General features: G+C 56.6%; 2 protein-coding genes across 4 annotated transcripts in view; one reads left to right on the top strand and one right to left on the bottom strand.

Moving 5' to 3' along the window:
• The window catches only part of SPTBN4 (spectrin beta, non-erythrocytic 4), a 31,498-nt gene extending 17,086 nt beyond the window's left edge, over positions 1-14,412 (bottom strand). The window contains exons 1-17 of one of the 3 annotated variants that reach the window (XR_015750405.1): positions 14,258-14,412; positions 12,407-12,636; positions 11,711-11,862; positions 10,923-11,096; positions 10,531-10,622; positions 10,216-10,296; positions 9,847-9,962; positions 8,595-8,707; positions 7,921-8,108; positions 7,652-7,769; positions 7,392-7,550; positions 6,696-6,998; positions 6,016-6,166; positions 5,030-5,903; positions 4,736-4,873; positions 3,193-3,573; positions 2,670-3,051 (exon numbers count right to left, since the gene is read on the bottom strand). Coding sequence is in view for 2 of the 3 variants with exons in the window: in XM_087970357.1 (XP_087826483.1) it covers positions 2,670-3,051; positions 3,193-3,573; positions 4,736-4,873; positions 5,030-5,903; positions 6,016-6,166; positions 6,696-6,998; positions 7,392-7,550; positions 7,652-7,769; positions 7,921-8,108; positions 8,595-8,707; positions 9,847-9,962; positions 10,216-10,296; positions 10,531-10,622; positions 10,923-11,096; positions 11,711-11,862; positions 12,407-12,629 (3,645 nt within the window). In the remaining variant the exon portion in view is untranslated. The remainder of the gene's footprint in view (positions 1-2,669; positions 3,052-3,192; positions 3,574-4,735; positions 4,874-5,029; positions 5,904-6,015; positions 6,167-6,695; positions 6,999-7,391; positions 7,551-7,651; positions 7,770-7,920; positions 8,109-8,594; positions 8,708-9,846; positions 9,963-10,215; positions 10,297-10,530; positions 10,623-10,922; positions 11,097-11,710; positions 11,863-12,406; positions 12,637-14,257) is intronic. The other 2 variants (XM_087970357.1, XM_026687729.2) reach the window with 2 other exon arrangements.
• A 954-nt stretch (positions 14,413-15,366) lies between these two features.
• On the top strand, positions 15,367-19,772 carry BLVRB (biliverdin reductase B). The gene is made up of 5 exons (XM_026687743.2): positions 15,367-15,513; positions 17,560-17,721; positions 17,804-17,893; positions 18,414-18,545; positions 18,963-19,772. The coding sequence occupies exons 1-5, from the start codon at positions 15,399-15,401 to the stop codon at positions 19,124-19,126; spliced, it is 663 nt and encodes a 220-aa protein (XP_026543528.1). The 5' UTR covers positions 15,367-15,398; the 3' UTR covers positions 19,127-19,772.
• Positions 19,773-20,260: the final 488 nt, after the last annotated feature.

The raw sequence follows: 20,260 nt of genomic DNA, 5'->3' as shown, positions 1-20,260 counted from the left end.
TCCATCGAGGACCTGTATACTGCACGAGTCAAAAAGAGGGCTGTGAAAATTTCTACAGACCCCTCACATCCCGGACATAAATGGTTTCAACTCCTTCCCTGAAAATGACGCTATGGAGCACTGCGCACCAGAGCAACGAGACACAAGGAGAGTTTTTTCCCGAATGCCATCGCTCTGCTAAACAAACAATTCCCTCCACACTGTCAACTATTTATAAAGTCTGCACTACTATTACTGTTAATCTTCTCATCACTCCTTATCACCCATCCCCTTCCACTTGTGACTGTATGACTGTAACTTTGTCGCTTGTATCCTTACGCTTTATATTGACTGTTTCCTAGTATGATTTGATTGCTTATTGTACCCTATGACTATCATTAAGTGTTGTTACTTATGATTCTTGATGAATGTATCTTTTCTTTTATGTATACTGAGAGTATTTGCACCGAGACAAATTCCTTGTGTGTCAAACCACACTTGGCCAATAAAGAATTCTATTCTATCTAGTCTATTGTGTTGAGAATTGTCCAGAACGTTTTCAAGCACCAAATGCTCAACTAACACTCTTATTCTTTTGGCATGCAAGGCTTAAAATGCATCTAGGAATCTGCCATAACTTACCTGGAAACACAATGACTCTGAATTAAGGCCACCCCACCCCCAAGGATAGAACCAGTAGTAAAAAAGCAGGCAGAAATCTTATGCTCTCACCCCCTAACCTGGCTATGCTTCTATATGGCTTACATAAGAGCATACGCTTGCTGGAAGTCAAATTTATGAAGGAAAAACCTATTCCAATCCTTCACCCCAGGCTAGAAGACTAGAAGAACTGGCTCAGCTCCACCTTCCTGGTTGGGAACTAACTAGTGGCGCTTAGCGTATATTAAGGGTGAACATTCAGTGAAAGTCCGGCCACAAACTTGGCGGTTGTGCCTGGGGTGAAAATCCCCCCAACTGCCAGCCCCCAGGCCTACAGAGAAGAGGAACACCAACAAGGCAAGGCTTTGCATGCCCTCCCAACACTCCCCCCGCCCCCGCCTCGCTGCCTTTTAAAATGCTGGGTTGCACTCCAGCATCTGATGTCTTGCCTTTTAATAAAACCTGTTGGTCAGAAAAAAAGCTACCCTGTTTCTGCTAGGATTGGCCAGCGTTAGTCCTTTGCGAACTGGCCATCTGGCAGCATAGGACTCAGACTTATACAAACCCAGCAAGGGGATAAATACTCGAATACAGTTCATCAGTCTGGAACCCACATTACGTATCTGATATTAGCACAATTGAGAAAGTCCAGAAATATTTCACAAGAAGAGTTCTCCACTCCTCTACTCGTTGTAGAATACCTTATGCCACCAGACTTGAAATTCTAGAACTAGAAAACCTTGAATTACGCCGTCTTCGGTCCGATCTAAGTATAGTATATAAAATCATACATTGCAATGTCCTACCTGTCAATGAATACTTCAGCTTCAACCATAACAACACAAGAGCACACAATAGATACAAACTCAAAGTTAACCGCACCAAACTTGATTGCAGGAAATACGACTTCAGCAATAGAGCGGTCAATGTCTGGAATACTCTACCCGACTCTGTAGTTTCTTCCCCAAACCCCAAAAACTTTAACCTTAGACTGTCTACTATTGACCTCACCCCTTTCCTAAGAGGTCTGTAGGGGGCGTGCATAAGCGCACCAACGTGCCTACCGTCCCTGTCCTATTGTTTCTCTTATTCTTCTTTTATTTTTCTTATATGTACCCATTTCATGTATTCACAACTATGTATACACTTATACTTATTATCTTGTAAACAATTGGCAAATCAAATAAATAAATAAATAATAAATAAATAAACTCGGGTGGGATTCTACTGGTTCTGTCTGGCTCTACAGAACCGGTAGCTCTGAAGAGGAGCAGACACAGAACCGGTTCTGTGTCGTCTGCTGTTTTGGCCCGCCCGCCCGGGCCCTTACTTGTCCCTTATTTCCTGCTTTTTCAACCGCAGCTACTTTGCACAGCACAGCTGCGGTTGAAAAAGCAGGTAAAAAGGGCTTTTCCAACTGCTGCGCACCCGCATGCAGCACTGCTCAGCTGTCAGGGCAGCTCAGCAGGTCGTAAATTGCACTCACGCGACTCGCGAGTTATACCGGTCGGATCCCATCCCTGGATAAACTTGGTATCCAGACTCAGCCTGTGGCACACCTCCAGCGGGTATGAGTGAATCTGCCCCAGAGATGACATGTCCTGCCAGGCCAGAGTGTCTTCTGCTCTGCCCCTAATCTCAAATTGGCCAAGATTGGCTCAGCAGCTTTGACCCCCTTGCCCCAAGCAGGCCGCCTCTCTGCCTGGGAACATTCTCAGCCACTGGCTGGACTCTTCAGAGGCCACCGAAGGCTGGGGAAAGCTGGAATAACCTATCTTTAGTGGATGGCGCAGAGCTGGGCCAGTCCCATGGGTGCCACCAGGCACCTCAGGGGAGCTTCCCTTCAGAGCAGGCCCCTTCTGAGAAGCACGGAAGTCAGTGGCCTCCTCCGAAGCTGGAGGAAGAGTGACTGAGAGGCGGCAGGCCCTGTCAGTTCTGCCTCCTCAGTTCCAACTGCAGCTCTGGGACGGCACTGTGCTACACGTGCACTGCTGCAGAGGAGGGCGATGCCAGGCCGCAGTGAGGATTACCTGGTTGTACAGACAAACTTCGGCCTGCTTGGCATCACGCAGGAAGAGGAAGAAGATGTGTGCCTGCACCAGGAGCTCCCGGCGATGCTCCCAGCTCTCCAGCAGCTTGTTCCAGCCCACCTCCAGCTTCTGCAGCCACTGCTGGAGGGACAGGTAGGGCAGCTCAGCTTCTTCCAGCGCCAGCACATCGTTGACAGCCTGGATCTTGGCATAATCCTCCTCATAGCAGCTGATCTCCTCCTTGAGCAGAGCGTGCTGGTGCAGCAGCCGCTCGGCCTCCGAGAGGTCCCCCGGCAGCTGCTCCCCCGGCGAGGCCACGGCTGCCTGGGTCTTCACCAGCCAAGTCAGGAAGCTGTCCAGGTCCTGGATGAACTGCTGCAACCTGAAGGAGGGGCCGGGGCAGTGAGAGGTCTCCTGCCAGGCCCCTGCCCAGATTGGCCTCCCTGGCCTTCTCCCATTCCGCCACTCCTGTTGGCCACCTGTGGCGAGCCCTGTGCCCCCCTCAGCCACCGGCCCCACTGACCTGCTGGCCACCGTCAGCGAGTCCTCGCAGCCCTGCAGCGTCTTCTTCAAAGCCTCCCACTCCTCGCTGATCTCCTCAAACTGCATGAGGACCTCCATGGCCTGGGTAGGGTGGGTGGTGGCCAAGGACTCCCCCTCCTGCTGCAGCTCAACCAGCCGGGGCTCCAGGAGCACCAGGGCCGCTTCGATGGTGGAGAGGTGCCGCTGGAGCGAGAGGACGCTGCCCAGGTCGCCACTGCTATACTGGGTGCACTCAATGGCCTTGCGCTTCTCCCGGATCTGAGACTTGATCTCACTGCACTCCAGCAAGTAGTTCTGGATCTTCAGGATGGAGCCGAGGTGGTTCTTCTTCTCCTCCACCAGCTCCACCACTCGATTCCACCTAGAATCGAATCGAATACTTTATTGGCTAAGTGTGATTGGACACACAAGGAATTTGTCTTGGTGTAAATACTCTCAGTGTACATAAAAGAAAAGGTACATTCATTAAGAATCAAGAATCATAACGTACAACACTTAATGATAGTCATAGGGTACAATCAACAATCAAATCATAGGAAACAGTCAAGCGGGAGGGGATGGGTGATAAGGAGTGGTGAGAAGATTAACAGTAATAGTAGTGTTCACTTTGTAAATAGTTGAACAGTGTTGAGGGAATTATTTGTTTAGCAGAGGGATGGTGTTCAGGGGGAAAAAAACTCCCCTTGTGTCTACTTGTTCTGGTGTGCAGTGCTCAATAGTGTCGTTTTGAGAGAAGGAGTTGAAACAGTTTATGTCCGGGATGTGAGGGGTCTGTAGATATTTTCACAGCCTGCTTTTTGACTCGTGCAGTATACAGGTCCTCCATGGAAGGCAGGTGGGTAGTAATTGTTTTTTCTGCAGTCCTAATTATCCTCTGAAGTCTGTGTCTGTCCTGTTGGGTTGCAGAACCAAACCAGTCACCCCACGGGACCAGGAAAGTTCATGATGAGGGTGTGGGAAGGAGAGACACGCTTGGGCCCCTCTGTCCGGCACCAGGGTGGGCCAGCAGGGTCTGGGCCTCAGGGGCAAGGCTGTCTTCAGCTGTGATTGAGCACCAGAGTCCCTGACTAGGGTTCTCTGCAGTGCTTGAGGAAGGAATGTGGGCAGGAGATGTGGGACGCACGGTACAGTGCCCAGCTGTAAGAAAGGCTGGCCTCTCCTGGCCGAGCATGCCGTGATTCCTTGCAGGGGGAAAGAGATATAACTGCTTCCCTCCTGCAGGGTTTGGCCAAGCGTCCAGGGGTTGGGGGAGGCGGAACAGAGGGGAAGCTGCAGTGAGCTGACATGGGGCAATTGCCCGAGGGTCTCCAGCAGCCTGTCCCTCCTTCCTTGCTTGCTCTCAGTGGAGCAGCCCACAGGGACTCAGTTCTGAAAAGAGAGAGGAATATCCGGGTCCCTGAAGGGTTTTCTGGGGACAAAACAGCAGAAGCTGCCACCCCCCCCCCCAGGGGGTGCGTAGCTGAGAAAGGAGGGTGCCGGCCTCCATGCCGGACGTTCAGCTGGGCTGCCCTCGCCCTTCCTACCTGCTGTTGAGATGATCCTGGCAGGATCGGACTTCAGAGGAACTAGGGTGGCCCCCATCAACCAGCTGCTGAACAATTTGGTTAACATCCAGAATGCGGCCCATCAGGCTGTTCATCTCTTGGTCGAGGCTTTCAAACCTGCATTGGAAGGGAGGCTCGTCCTGAAAAGACAGCTCACCTGGGTGGGGTGGAGGGGTGGGGCGGAAGAAGTAGCAACCAAGGGAAGAAGAAGGCCAAGACGTTTGGGCACCAAACAATCCCCTCCCCATCTTTCTCTCTCCTGCCCTCCCGTACCGGTGCTGGATCGCCTCCACGTCCTCCAGCTTCTCGGGCACTTCCATCCGGTTGAGCCACTGTTCCTTCTCGTCAAGCCAGATCTCACAGGCGTTCACCTCGCCAAAGAGGTGGTACACAGCCAGGGCATCCTGCAGCCACTGGCACCGCAGCACAGCCACCTCGGCCACCTCCTCGTACAGCTGCTCCACTTCCACGATGCGGATCTGCACCTCCATGGTCTCGTGGTACTCGGGCGCCAGGGCAGCCAGCTGCTTCCGCAGGGCCAGGACTGCCGCTCGGTGCTTGTCGATCTCCTGCATCACCCCCTTGTGCTTCTTGACCAGCGACCGGGTGGAGTGCTCATCATGGCCAAAGTCGTCACTGGAGACGAGGCGGTAGGCGTCCTGCAGCCAGGCCACGAGGTCGTCCGTGTCGGCGCTGAACTGGTGGAAGCTGAGGGCCCCCTGCAGCTTCTGTAGGTGGATAGCTGCCAGCCCCTCCAGCTTCTTCCAGCGCAGGCGCACGTCCCGGATCTTCTCCTGCACACTGCCCAGGCCGAAGCGCTTCCGCAGCAAGGCCTGCTCACCTTGCCGCATGGCTGCCTGCAGCAAGGAGCGGTGGCTGCTCAGCTCACTCAGGAGCAGGTTGTGCTTGCTCAACAGTTTGGCCACGCTGTCCAGGTCCTTGCCGAAGCTCTGGGAGGACGACAGGATGCGCTCCTTCTCCCGCACCCAGGCCTCGGCCTCCTCTACTTCCTGCAGAAAGGACCACAGCTGGCGGGAGGCCTCCAGCTCCTTCCGCCGCTTGGATGCCAGCTCCTGCAGCCGCTCCTGGCAGCCCTGGACGTGGCTGACGCGGTTGCAAATAATCTGAGGGTCGCACGGCTGGTAGCCTGGGGGGAGGGGGGAGGGAAGGATGCCCAGAACATGTGGTGAGAGCCTGTCCGAAGAGCCCACAAGTGCTCCCTGCGCTGCTGGCCAAGGCCCACCAGGCCCCAGGATCACCTTGTAGCTCTGAGAACTTGAGGGCCGCGGCATTGAGGGCCTGGAGCCGGTCCTGCTGTGCAGACAGGTCAGCCTCCAACAAGCTGTGCTTCTGCAGCAGGTCCTCCACCTCCAGAAGGTGCTTCCCGAACTCCCTCGATGCCAGCTGGGCCTGCCAGGGTGATTGGGCATGAGTGCGAGTGGCAAGATTTGTGGCTTTGTTCCCCAGGAGAGGCCACAGCAACACCGGCTGGAGCCACCCAAGCCTCTGCTGGCTCTGGGGATGTACCCACTCTAGAGTGCTGCTCTGGGGACAAGACATACCAGGGAGCCAGGAATTCCCTCTGGACCAGGCCAGGTTGGAAGGGATCCATGGGGCACTCTGTCTCCAGGCTCAGAGGGTGGTACACCCGGACTTCAGCCCAAAGAACAGGGTGGACCCCAACTTGGTTCTCTTTACCCTCTGTGCATTTGGGGGGGGGTGTGTTGTGTGATGTTCTTTGAGATCAGGTATCATAACCTATGTGTCCATGTGCACAAATGCAGCTGGCAGGATTCAGCTTGGCAACACGGCAGGGGGCAGGACCCACCTCCCAGCTGATCTCCCTTGTTGCTGAGCAGGGGATGAGGCAAGATCCCTGTAGACTGCCTGCCCACCCCACCCCCAAGGCCCCCCAGGAGGCCCTGGGGAGGCCTCAGACCTGCAGGTCCTCCATCCAGTCAATCATGTAGACCATCTCCTGGAAGATCTTCTGCAGGGCGACGTTCTGTTCCAGGCGGGTGCGCCGGGCACTGACCAGCTCCGTCAGAAGCCCCCACTGGCGCAAGATGTTGTCCTTCTGGGCAAGGATGCGCCTGCTGTCATAGTAGCCCTCAGATTCCACTTCCTGGGCCAGTTCCAGCACCACCTGGATGCGCTCCTGGTAGGAGGAGATATCTGCCTCAATAGCCTCGTGCTTCTTCATGGCGGCCTCCACGGCTGGCAGGTCACAGCCAAAGTTGTCCTGAGAGGAGGGAAGGTCAGCTGGTGAGCAGAGGCAGAGCAATGTTCTTGCACACGCGCAAAGTACCTTTTGAGCAAGCCAGTGGCTCTCTTGCCTTCCCTCAGCATTTGGAAATAAGAGTCTTTTGGAAGGAGATCCAATCTCTATGGACACCCCCGCCCCCAGGAAATTGTACCTGGATGGTCCCTAACGGCTGCCTGCCGAGGCTGACTGACTTTGCTCCCCCATCCTGGTTGAGGTCCGTGCTTCATGGAAGCCTTTTCCCCAGCTGTCCCCCACTTTTAGAACCCCCCTTGGGGATCCTTGGGACTTTCTCGTGAAGGACAGTCATTGCCAGGCACCAGGGTCAGGAGAAAGCCATGGGACCCCCTCAGCCCAGCCCAGCCTCGCTACCTGGGAGACCAGCCGCTGGTTCTCGTTCAGCCAAGTTTCCCGCATGACGGCTTTGTGGTCGAAACGTTGGGCCAGCAGCTCCAACTTCTCCTGACGGATGAGCTCAGTGCGAAGGGCCACTTCTCGTTCATGCTCTGCCTTCTCCAGCCGTGTCCAGGCCTGGCGAGAGAGACAGAGAGGGAGGAGAGGGAGAGAGGGGAAGGGGAAGGCAAGGTTTGCCACGGCCAAGACATGCCATCCGACTACCTGCCTCTCTTTACCTTGTTGATATCTGAGATGCTCTTTCCCTCCTTGGGGATGTAGAGTTTGCGATTGTTGGCACGGAGTTTGCTCTGGATGGAGAAAAGCAGCACCTCCAGGTTCCCCTTCTCCTGAAACCTGCAGGCAAAAGGGCATGGGGTCAACCCAGCTGGGGTGGGCTGTCCCTGTTAGGGATAACCCCGAGCAAGCAGGGAAGGTGGCAGCAGCAGCAGCAGCAGCCTTGGGGGGGCAGGAGACCGCGGGCCCCTCGGTGCCACGACAGGCTCACTTGAGGGGCTTCTCCAGGGTGCAGAAGGCGGTGAAGGCCTGCAGCTGCTGCTGGACCCCAGACAGGGAGTTGGCAAACTTCTGGTTGGTGATGAAGGGGATGGTGATCTCGATCCACTCCAGTAACTCGCTGGCCAGAGACTCATATCGCTCTGTGATCTTCTCGATCTCCAGCACTTGATCCAGCACCTGGATCAGGGATAGGGGAGACTTTTGTGAAATCCCGCCAAACTTGTGGCAACAAGCAGATGCCCTCTAGGGCACCCTCACAATTGACCCAGCCTGTCACACAGCCTGGAGCACCCCTTCACTCCTAGGCAATGGCCAGCCAGTGGTGCTAATTCCTCCAAGTGCCTGTTTCTGGGAGCTTCTGCCATCCAGTCAGGCTGCCCGGCCAGATGCCAGGTCCACGTGGTCACCCAAGAGGCCCTGGCAGACCAATGACTGCCATCAGTCCCAAAAGCTGGACGAGGCTCCTTCCTTCCAGGGTCCATGCTGAGCTGCTGAGCATATGAAATATTCCCCCCGCCCCACCCCGGCTGGTGTGTGTGTGTGGGGGGGGGGGGCCTCCTTGCTCTGGATCAGCCTTTGCCCTCCACCAAGCCTCTGAGTGCCCCTAATGCATGGGGGTAGTTTGGGTGGGGAGCCTCTGGGAGCCGCACCTGCCAGGCTCACCTTTCCTATCCGCTTCCCCTCCACAGCCAGCGCCTTCATCTTGGAGAAGTAATGGTAAAAAGAAACCACGTAGGTAAGAACGGACTTCTCGTCTGGATGCTCCACGTTGACATCTGTGGGGGTGGGGAAGGTGGTGGTGGTGGTGGAGGAGGAGGAGGAGGAGGAGGAGGAGGAGGGAAAGTACAGCAGCTGAGGAGCTGGATAGGAGGCAGGCCCACGCCTCCTGTCCATGGCTGCCCAATAAGAGTTTGAGGGGCATAGCAGACCCACCGTCATCCCCGGAGAGAGCCTGAGGTACCCCCCATCCCCCGCTGCAACCCCAGCCAACCTGCAGGCTGTTGTGAGAAGGGAATGGATGCTGGGGAAGCGGGTTCGCCTCTGAGGTTCCCCAGGGACAAGGGGGTTCTCACCCTCTATGCTGGGGGGTCAGATTCTGGCACAGCCCCCTAGGATTAATGGGGACAGATCAGCCCCAGTTCTGTCTGGATGCTTTATGCCGTCAAAGCAACAGCTCTTTGGCCCTCTGAGGCCCTGCCACTGGGGGCCTGGGGTCAGTACCCCTCCCTCTGCCAGACCAAGGCAGTGGGCAGAGCCAAAAAAGCTGGCCACTGCGCCTGTCTCCCGGCCTCTCTTGGTCCAAGAGATGGGCTCCCTCTCTCTTTCAGCAACCCAAGGGGCAACTGCCAGACTCCCCTGCAATGCGCCCCCACCCCCGAACCGCTGCCTTTGAACTGGGGCATACCCACTGGGCAGAGAGCTCTCTTGGGGAGGACAGAGGGGAGTGGCAGGTGGGGCTCCATTCCACTTCAGATTAAAAAGCAAGAACGGAAGTCTAATCCTGGCAAATCAGGAAACCTTGCTTAAAAAGCCCAGATCAAAGGGGGCAGGAGCCGCCATGCCCAGACTGGCAGCAGGCAGGAGACAAACTGACTGAGGAGCTCTTCCCAGCCCAGAGGGAGGGCCGGGCAGCGACTGGGCGGGACAACTTGGTCCTGAAGCCTGAGATCCTGCCTTCTGCTCCTTTGCCACTTCCCCACTTTGGGACAAGTGGCCAGCAAGAGGAGTCTGCGCCTGTCATGGAAAGCTGGGTCTGGCAGAGCTCTGGACCTCCAACCTCCATCCCTGCAGACCGCCCAAACGTAACTCCCAAGACCCCTTCCCGGTTCAGAGCCACCTCCCGCCTCCTGAGGCTGGGAAAGGGTTTCCTTTCTCCAGGCATCTTGGGCAGAGAAAGCCACATTCAGAGCCTTACCCTCAGGGTCCAGAAGTTTAGCCAGGCCCAACTGCTGCTCGGCAGTGTTGAAGGCATGCTGGAGATTGTAGACCGCGTTGGATTTGGTCAACTTCTTGAAGTCAATGATGTCAGGCCTGGGAAGGAAACAGAAGGCCTCCTGAGGGGCTGAACCTGTCCAGGGTGGGACCGAGAAGGCATTCCTCCTCATGGCACTGGACCTACTGCTAGCCTGGGCCAAAGTCCACCAGTAACCCCCTGCATTTTGCAGCTGGGCAATTGACACCTCCTGCAGGAGAGTCTACCTGCCTCCCTCCCAAGTCCCTGGCTGGGGAGACCGGCCCCTGGACAACAACCCTCCAGCCACGAGGCCCCCTGGAACCCCCTCACCTGTGCTTGTGAATGAGAGCGCTGAAGGCCAGCCCGTCCCGCCAGCTGGTGGTGAAGTTCTGAATGTTAACCTCGGGGTAACTGAAAAGGAGGAGCAACCTCTTCTGAACCAGGGCGGTTTAAGACAGGGAGGGGGACCTTACTTTCCCCTCCGTGCCAGTAGGCAGCTGCAGGCCCCAGGGACCACCTGCCCACTGACAGGCTGCCTGCGCAGATCCAGGCAGGAGAGGACCCTTCCAAGGGGGGGCAAGCCTTTGCTCCCAGCACTGTCACCTCTCGGTTGTCAGCGCCGCCTGCACCCTGTTCAGCACTCACCCTGCCGTCTTCATCTGACACCAGAGCAAGAGGGCGTCCTTGGCCGAGCGCGTCTCTCGGCTGTCTTCTGTCTCAATTTTAATCACCTGGATCTGGGAGGGGAAGCAGGAGAGGGGGGGGTCCTCCGTTTGCCAAAGCTCACCTGCGCTCAGCCCCCTCCCCAGCCCCGTTTTCATAGGTGCCATAGGTGCCTTCCCTGCCCTGCCCTAGAACCAGCCGGCTCCCCCCTTCTTTTGCCCGGGCTGCCCTTCCTTCCCCAAACTCTTTGTGACCTGCACAGAATACGGTTCTAGCTATTCCTGCTTCTGGGGAGCTGAGGGAAACAAGGCAGACTGGCCCAGCTGCCCAGGCACGGCCCCATCGGTGCCCCCTCTGGAAGGGTTGCCCTCTACCTGGAATCTCAGGATGACGGTCCAGATGAGGCCCAGAGTCAGGCGGTGGTTGCCGTCCACGATGTCATGAGAACCTACGTTCTCCAGGTGGACTCGCTGCTCCTTCAGAAACTGCAGGGCTTTGTCCACGTTTTCCAGGGAGTGGATCCGCATCCTCCCCCGGGTGGGTTTGGGCTGCCACGGAAGCCAATCAAAACATAACTGCTCCCATCAGGGCACAGTTTAAGCACATTCAGCATTGACAAGTAAAAACGGCAACCTTTAAAATTGCACAAATGCAATAAAATAAAAATACTCTATGTTTCTAAGTCACAGCAAAGGTAACACTGACAGGTAGTTCTTGACTTACGACCAATCATTTAATGACCATTCAAAGTTGCAACAGATTAGAAAAGAGTTACTTAGAACTCATCTTCAACGTCACAATCACATGGTCATATTTCCAGCGTTGGCAAACTAGCTTGCATTTACCACCGGTTGCAGAATTTGGTTAAGAGATTGACAACAAAACAGCCCTGCCTTCTGCCTTTACCAACCATCCTTCTCAACAGCCCCTCACAGCCAAGCAGAGAGCAAGTGTGGGGCAGGGAACATCCTGGCCAGACCCTCCCCCCTCCCTCCCTTCACTGACTTCCCTTTCGGGGCCCAGTCCCCCTTGGGCCCTGAGGCCTGAAGTTACCCAGCAAAAATCGAGGTGACTCCGACTGTCACAAAGTGCAGCCCCTTTACAGGAGTGACCAGCCCCTCTGCCCTAAGAGGCAACTGAAGAAGCTGAGAGACCCCCATACCAGCTGCTCCCCAGACAGAACTTCCAGCAGCTTGGTCAGCAGGTATCCATCCCTCAGGTCGGTATAAAGGTCGCCGATTCGGCAGGAGACCTGGCCCAGGTGGGAGTTGATCCACTTGGTGAAAGTCTTCTTCTGCACTGTGTCTCGCTCATCTGGCAACATTTGGGTGTTGGGGGGGGTGTTAGGCTGATCTCTCACCCCGTAGAGAAGGCTCCCCTGCCCCCCAAGCGCTGTCCTCGGGGGAGGGTGGGGCTGAAGGCCATCCTGCAGCCCCAGGGAGTTTTACATTTTCATTGGCCTTCTGGGAAAGGGGCCCCAGCTGCAGCCCCCCCCCAGCCCCTTCTTGCTGGTGGTGTTTAAACAGAGAGAGGACAGCCACAATGGGGCCTGATCCCCTGTCCAGCTTTTCCTTCTCACTCTTCCTGGGGCTAAATCTTTCATTCTCAGAGCCTTGCCCCCCTGGAGATTCCTGGGACCTGGTCCAGCAATTCCCTCCCCCCACACACACACATTTCAGGGCTCAGCACCAGGCAGGCACACCTGCTGGCCTCCCCCATCCTCCCCCTTAAGGAAGATCCTTCTGAAACAAACCCTCTTCCAGAGGGGAAGCATCCTCCCCCAGTCCATTAGTGCCCCTCCCCACGGACATCTCGTTTCCCGCCCAACAAGAGGAGCCCAGGTGGAAGGGAGGCCTACCCGCCAGGGCCTTGATCCGTGAGCATTCGAACAGCTTGACGGTGGCCGTGGCCTCCTCCCAAGGCCGTGGCTGGGGGGGGTCGGTGCCCTCCCATCGGGCATTGCTGAGTTGCTGCTGGGCCTCCTGGTTATCCAGCTGGACTGGTGCAACGTTTGCCATGTTGCTGCTCGCTTGGGAGCCCCATAAAGTGGCGACATGAATCCCTGAAGCTGCGCCAGCCATTTACATGCTGAGTTCAGAATTCCAAAGAAAGAATGAAACAGAAAATGGCAACTCTTTAAAGCGAGCACTTGTTGGGCATACCTGCTTTGCGATGCCTCCACCTGGCCCCAAAGACTGTGAGATGTCACCAACTGGGTGATTCTCTGGTGAGAATGTAGGGGGGCTGGCAGATGCGCCCCCCTTTTCAACCAGTCTCCGGTGTAGCCAGCTAGGCAAGGCTGAGAAAAGACACAATGCAAGAGCATGCAATTTGGTGCTTAGGCCTTTGCTGTCCCCTGGAGCAAATGAGAGGGTGGCACAGCTCATCTGCTTGAACTAGCCCCCCCTTTCCCTCGGGGTGCAACCTGGACACCCTCAAGGCAGCTAGACTGCCCTACTAGCTGGAGGTGTGTGTGTGTGTGTGTCCAAAATCTTCTGCATACAGAAGCCCCGCAGAAGCCACGACTTATCTCTTCTCCCCTAGGAACTTGCCTGGACCATTCAGAAGATTGGGAATCAGAAGTGCCTGCCACCCCCCCCCAAAAAAAAATCTGGGGCAGAAGCAGCTGCAGCTTAAATTATGGAGGGTGGGGGCTGGAACCTGAGTCAATGTAGGAAGAGAGTGGTGGAAGGACAAAGTCCGACCCCCAACAAAAGTCACCCTCTGTAGAGCATCAGGCATGGAATATATATTTATTTATTGCTTGGGAAGACGGGCTGAAAGGCAAATTATGCTGAGGGAATATCCTAAAAAGGTTAATGGTGGGGGGGTGAGAGTGGCTGAATTGCACCAGTGAAAAAGCCCTCGAGGAGGCTCACAGCATCAGGCCACAGCGACATGGTATGACAGAATAACCCCTCCCCCATATTTAAGGCAATGTGGCTCTCCACATCAGGTGGGTTTTCACAGAAGATTTCAGGAGCCTTGGGGTGCCTGGCCATCCCAAAGAGCCACTCAGAGAATGGGGCCATCAAGGAAGCCAGGCAAGTGAGCCCACCAGGGCCCGGGAAATGGCTGATGGCCGAGTATTGTGGATGAAGCAATTCCTTATGCCTTCTCTGATGGGACTCAGCATATGGGGCTGAGCACAAGGCACCTGCCCCCCTGCTCCAAGCCCCCAGGGCAGGTGAAGGCGCCACCCCTGTCCAGCAAGCCGCCTGATCCCCTGCAGGGGAGCAAGAGGTCCTCTCATCCCATTGTTGATGCCTATCATTTACGTATCCATCTGGACACCCCAAATACTTGCCATGTTTGGGAATCTGGAGCCCAAGGCTGCAAGGCCAAAGGAGAGGAACTGGGTCCCTGGCCTTGTTTGGCAAAAACGGGCTGAGCAAGGGAGGAGAGCAGGGCCTGGATGATACCCCCACCACTTCCTTCTATCCCGATGAGACCAGACACAGCCCAGGGTTCAGAAGACCCCTCCTCAGCCCTTCAGCAGCCTCCATGAGCTTGCAGGAGCGACCTTTCTGCTCCTCTCCCGCCCTGAAGAATAGGTCTGCCGCGGGGACGGCTGGCCCATCTGCCGGACTCTCGGCCTGCTCCCTCCCCTCCCGAGAGGCTTCCAGAGAACCGGCTCCGGCTCCCCCCCCCTCCCGTTCTGGTCTTGTAATCAGAGGCCCGAGCGCAGCCGCCGCCTGGGCAACCTCACCTGAGCACCGGCGACTTGCGGGGCCTCATCCCTCCCCGCCGCCTGGCCGGCGGCAGCGACCGGGCGAGATGCTGCTGGCGGGCGCTCTTGTCAACGGGCGCCGGAGCAGAGCAGAGCCGCCCGGCGGTGCCGCTACGCCTGTCTCGGTATAGCCGTCCTGGCCGAGCAGCCAATCCAGGAGCGCCGCTTAGCCCCTCCCCGAATGCCGGAGAGCCCCCCTCCCGCAGCCGCCGCGCCCGCTACAAGGGGGGCTTCCTTTCTGCCGCCACTCAGCAGCTCCCGTGCTGCCGGAGAGATGCTCGGGCAGGTCTGCGGCAGCAGGCGGGGCGAAGCGGGTCACCTTGCGCCCGTCCTTGGCCGCCGCCCGCCCGCCCGCCCGTTCGCCGGCTTCTCGGCGCGAGCAGCTGCTGCCGGTTGGAGCGCTGGGCGTAGATTGCCTGGGAAGAAAGGGCTGCGCGGCGGTGGCGGAAAGAACCGGAGCAACGCCCGGCAGCTGGGATGAGAAGGCGCGAGGGAGGCGCCGGCTGCTCTCGCCGGCAACGGAGCCGACCAGGCCAAATCGGAGGAAGCGCGATGGAGGGACCCGCATGGCTGACCAGGGCCGCCCGCTCGCGCGTTTGGGCAGGGAACGGAGAGCCGCGCGGGGACGGCTCGCCCGAAAGAACCACGGCGGAGCCGTGCAGCTTTTCTCTGCGGGCTGGGCTCCGGGTAAGGCTCCTCCTCTCCCTTTCCCGGGCCGGGCCGGGCAGCAATTCTCAGGGAGGGAAGCGCCCTCGACCGAGGAGGCTCAGACTGGATCCCGCGGCTTGCCCACCGCCTGCACCACTCCCGCCCCTTTCGAGACGGCCACCCGGGCGCTTCCCTCGGGCGCCCAGGGCCGGCGAGCGGCTCTTCCGAGAAGCGGGGAGGGGAGGCAGGCGCGCCGGCGGAGGGGACGGGCTTCGGTTGTTCGTTCTGCTGCGACCCCGAGCGACCCCGCGGGGCTGGAGCCGCTGGCTGGAGGTCACGGGCGATCTGTCCAGCCGGGCAACCGAAGCGGCGAAGCTCCGCCTTCCGCTGGCCCTGCCTCCCCGGGCGGAGCTCCAGGCGGAAGGGCTTGCTTTGGGCCTGGGCCTGAGCGGCGAGAAGGCGACGGGCCGGGATGGAGGGAAGCTGCGCGCCCGAAGGCTCCGCTGCCGCAGCCTACAAGAAAATCGTCATCTTCGGCGCCACCGGCATGACGGGCCTGGCCACCCTGGCGCAAGCCCTGGAGGCGGGTGAGGCAGGGCAGGGGGCGTCGGCCTGGGCGGCAGAAGAAACGGGGACCCGCGAAGCCCCCGCTGCTTCCCCGGAGAAGCGCCGCAACGGCTGACAATTGCGGAAGGGGGCGAGTTCCTTGCACCCGGGGGCTGCGGTGTGGTGTTTGTTTGCGAAGCGGGGTTGGTCGAGATTCAAGGGTTCCGGATCAAGGGTGCCTTTCCCCGGTTGGCGCAGCACCCGCAAGCTATCCCATGGTGCTGGTGCTACCACCGAGACCATAAGCCATAGTGTGGTTTCGGGAAATGGCAAAGTTATGGGAGCTTCCCCAGACGCCCAGCACAAAGTATTCCCAAACCCACAGCAGGGCTTGGTTTAGCAGCCCTGAACCCAGAAGCAGGCCTGGTCTTGTTCCAGTGGGCTTGGCAGGCTGAAGTGGCGGGACTGGCTAGGCGCTTGGGACTCTATCAGAAGTCGCCTGGCGTTCCCCGCAGCTCTGTTGCCCTGTGCTGTGCCCTGATAAGGAGGAGAGCATGGGGCCAGCCCTGCAGGGACCTTATGGCTTCTTTGGGAGTTGAGCTAATCCTGGAGGCTGTTCTGCCTCCCCCCTTTTCTTCCAGCCAAGACAAAGGGGACCTATTGCTGGTGTTCCCCTTTTGCAAGACAAGGCAGGAGAGGGGTTGGGGCAAAGCTTGCTGCAATGGATGTTTTGGATAAGGATGTCCCCTGAGAAAAGGGGTCCCCAGGGCTCCTCCATTGCAGCCATAACTGTGGAGGGGCTGGGGGGGCTCTGGACAGGTCAACCCAGGTGGTGAGAGTTGGGGGATTGTAGGGTTAGGCCCAGCCCTTGGGCTTCTTCTGAGTTAGAAGGTTTCAACTGTCCTCTTCCTTGTGAAGACGCCACGAAAGGGGAAAGTCAAGGAAGCTTCAATCCCCTGGAGAGGAGACTACATTTAAGTGGGGCTAAGCTGCCTACAGGGGGTTGGTCCTATGCTTCCAGACTTGGCACAGAGGCCGGGGGGGGGGGGTGCCAGAATTGCCCAAAGCAGGTTAATGTTCAAAGGAAAAACTCCACCACAAGGGAATTAGTGGGAACAGTCCATTTAAGGTTAGTAAGTGGCATAAAATGTCCTTCACTGGTAGGACATATAAAATAGTCCCTAAAGAAGACTGGTGTGGTTGAAGAAGGCTTTAAGAGGAGAATGATCTAAAAAAGAATGTTTTACCACACAAAAAATTGTAATACAAAAATTATGCCAGGCTAAAAGGTTTAGCATTTCCTCTGTAGCTTATTTGTTAGGTTGTGAATAACCCAAGAAGAAATATAAAGCATTTATTGCTGAACAACCCGAGGAGACAATTAGATGTTAAACGGAACATAAAGTGTTGCAGCAAGAGGACTGGGACAGGGAAAATCGGGCACCGAAATCTTCTCCTTCCTCCCTTTTGTCCGTAGAGGTGGCAGGAGCAGGAGGACAGGCGAGAGCGCTTGCCAGGAGGGTGGGGGCAGAAATTCCTCCTCTGAAGCCCCCCCTCATCGCCAAGCCATTCCGGCAGAGCCATTCCGAGGCTTCCTTTGCTGCTCCCTTCAAGAGCTTGAGGGGAGGATGCCTTGACCCAGGGGTGGGATTCAAAGATCCCAGCAGTTTGTTCGCTGCCCAGTTGCTGGGTGGGTGTGGCCATGGTGGACGTGGCCCACAGGTACTTCAGGGAGGGCCATTTTTCTCCTTCCCAAGGGTCTGGAAGCTTCTGTCGGGCCTCTGGGAAGGCAAAAACGGCCTCCCCCAGGCTCTGGAGGCCCTCTGGAAGCCGGAAACAGGCCCGTTTCCAGACTTCTGGAAGGCCTGTTTCCCCCCCACCCCCCCAAAAAACTCCACGTGGGCCCTGCACTTACCTGCATCAAAAATGGACTCCTGGGAGGGGTGGGGTGGGCGGGGCCAGCCGGTCAGTTCAAATAACAGTTCGGCAAGCCAGATGCAAATTTAACATCCAGTTTGCCCAATCCACCCGAACCGGTAGAATCCCAGCCCTGCCTTGACCAGCTGCTTTCTCTTCCCCCTTGCCAGGCTACCAGGTGACAGTGCTGGTACGGGATCCTGTCCGGCTGCCCCCTGAGCTCCAGCCAGCACAAGTGGTGGTGGGAGATGTGCTGAACCCGGCAGACGTTGATCGAGCAGTGAGGGGGCAGGACGCCGTGATCATCATCTTGGGCACCCGCAATGACCTCAGTAGGAGCAGTTGTACTTCCTCCCCAGCCTCTCCCTGTCCTGAGACTTTTGGCTCAGGTGCGTTTCTTTCTCCTCCTCTCAGGTCCCACCACCATGATGTCTGAAGGCACGCGGAACATTGTGGCCGCCATGAAGTCCTATGGCATCAGCAAAGTGGTGGTCTGCCTCTCAGGTAGGTGCCCCGTGGAAAGCCCGGAGGTCACATCCTCCTGCCTCCTGGACAGGATCTCCCACTGAGCGAGGGGTCAGAACCCCCCCCCCCTTGCCACCTGTCTGTTGGCCCGGCTTTCCTTGGGGAGAAGAACTGCCTTGGGGGTCTCTGGGAGTCAAGAGCATGGAGGGATGGTTCCACTGGCCAGGCAGTTGGAGGTTGGGAGGGAATGAATGTCAGTGGGGTGCTGGCCCCACCTCTGCTCTTCTCTAGACCAAATAGGGGGCGGGGACTCACGGGGGCCCATGGGGTGTGCAGAGCTGCCTCGGATTCCCGTGGGGGGGCTGCCTTCCTTGGTCTCCACCGCCCTTTCCTTCTCACCATTCATCTTGAGGTGTTGAGGTTCCCAAGGCCCTTGAGTGCTCTCCTCCTCTCCCCGCAAACAGGGGAGCTGAGTTGACTCTGCCTGGGCTGCCCCCCAGAAGGGAAGACAACCTTCTGCAATCAGGGTTTTTTCTCGGGGGTGGTGGTGTTCTTGTAGCTTTCCTGATGTGGGATCTGGACAAGGTTCCTGCCAAAATGCAGCCAGTGACCGAAGACCACATCCGGATGCAGCAGATCCTGAAGGAGTCAGGCCTGGACTGTGTCTACGTCATGCCACCCCACATTGCAGGTGTGTCTTGGGCAGAGATCTGGGTAGTGGGGGAACAGTGGCCAGCAAGCAGTGGGTCAGTCTGGGTGCAGGAAGAGTTTGTGACTGTGGAGGTAGTCAGCAAAATCATGCAAAAAAAAACAAAACCCCAACAACAACCATTTTCTACCAGTGGAGTAACCCAGAAACCCGCTAAGGTAGAAATGTGCCCCATTTCCAGTGCTAAACTAAGAGTGAGCTGGGTCTGCTTGTCCCAAGGTAAATGCCACCCCATGACTGGATTGGTTTCCATTGAGTTGTGTGATAGAACTACCATTGTGGTTTATTCCAGAAACCAGGAAGAAGCCAGCTGGGGCTGAGCCAGGTGTTAGGGCTGCCTGGCTGACCCCGTTGGACTTTGCATGCAGCTTCTAGCAATGGGTGTTCTTCCTTCTGCAGGTGACCAGCCCCTCACCGGCGACTACACCGTCACTGTGAACACTTCGAGTGGTTCCCGAGTCATCTCAAAGCATGACCTGGGGCACTTCTTTCTCAAGTGCCTGACCACATCTGAGTACAATGGGAAAAATGTCTACCTCTCCAGGCATTATTCCAAGGAATGACACCCTCCCCTCCTCAGAAGGCTGGAAATCGCTGCTTCAGATGCATACCCCCCCCCCCCGCCCCTTGTGCTACTGAATGACTCCGTTCTCACAGAAAGTCCAGGAGGGCAGCAGACCCCCCCGGCTGCGCACAGTCCCTGTACGCCAAGGTGCCCCTGAATCCAAACATAGCTGGGTGGGCTCTGGGCCGGTGGTCTGCAGCTTCCTTCCCATGGCAGAAAGGGCTCTTTGGGCAGCCAAGAATTTTGCTATACTGAGGAAAGCCCTGGCGCTTGAACAGATGGTAGAACTATAGAACAGATGATTTAGGTCTCCTGCTGGAGCAGGAGATTGAATTAGAAGACCTCAAAAACTCCCTTCCAACTCTATGATTCTGTTCTAAGTTGAAGGCAGCAGCCACGCCCCTTCTGTCAGTAGAGAGGAGGTGGGATGCAGAGGCCACCTGGACAATGAGGTATCCAGCTATCAACAAACCCATCAGAAGTAGTAAAAGGTTGGATGACAAGGAACTGAATTTCCCCAGGTTAATGTTAACCTTCCTCCTGTGTTGCTGAGAAATCTTAATTCATGTTGATGCTTGCAAAGTTCTGTGCAACTTGAAAGCACAAAAAGCGTAAGCAGCTATTGAAATAAATGCTAAACTATTTGGATGGTAATGTGATTCCTGGGACCTAACGAAGAACTGCCTTGGAAGGAATTTTCCGTAATTTCTTGTGCTGAACCCTTCATTCTTTGTGTTGTGGTTAAAAGGCAAAAGAGGGGTTCTTGTTCCCTCCTGGTGGCCCTAAAGAGGGATTACAGATCAGGTCTGCTTTGGGGGGGGGGGCTGCACCCTGCCTGGCCGTTTTTTGCACCTGCACGGGACAAAGAAATGTCAAGGGAATGAACACGGATGGGCATTTAGTGGCCACACTGGAGGTCTGGGGCAATAACTCAGCTGCTTTTCATGAAGGGAAACATGAAAAACCAGGATTTCATGAATAGTAAAATAGGAGATTGAGCTAAGATTCAATTAAAAATAGTCATGACTATGATTTCTTGCATAAGCCATGATTAGATCCTATAACACAACAGCCAGTTTGGTGCAGCGATGAACGTGCTGGACTGGAAAGGGGGAGATGTGAGTTCTAATCC

This window comes from Notechis scutatus, chromosome 8, assembly GCF_049901735.1.
Source record: "Notechis scutatus isolate UNSWTSFEM ecotype Mainland chromosome 8, rNotScu1.2, whole genome shotgun sequence".
Taxonomy (NCBI): Eukaryota; Metazoa; Chordata; class Lepidosauria; order Squamata; family Elapidae; genus Notechis; species Notechis scutatus.
Note: the sequence above shows the minus strand (reverse complement) of the source record. Positions and strands in the feature narration are given on the sequence as shown.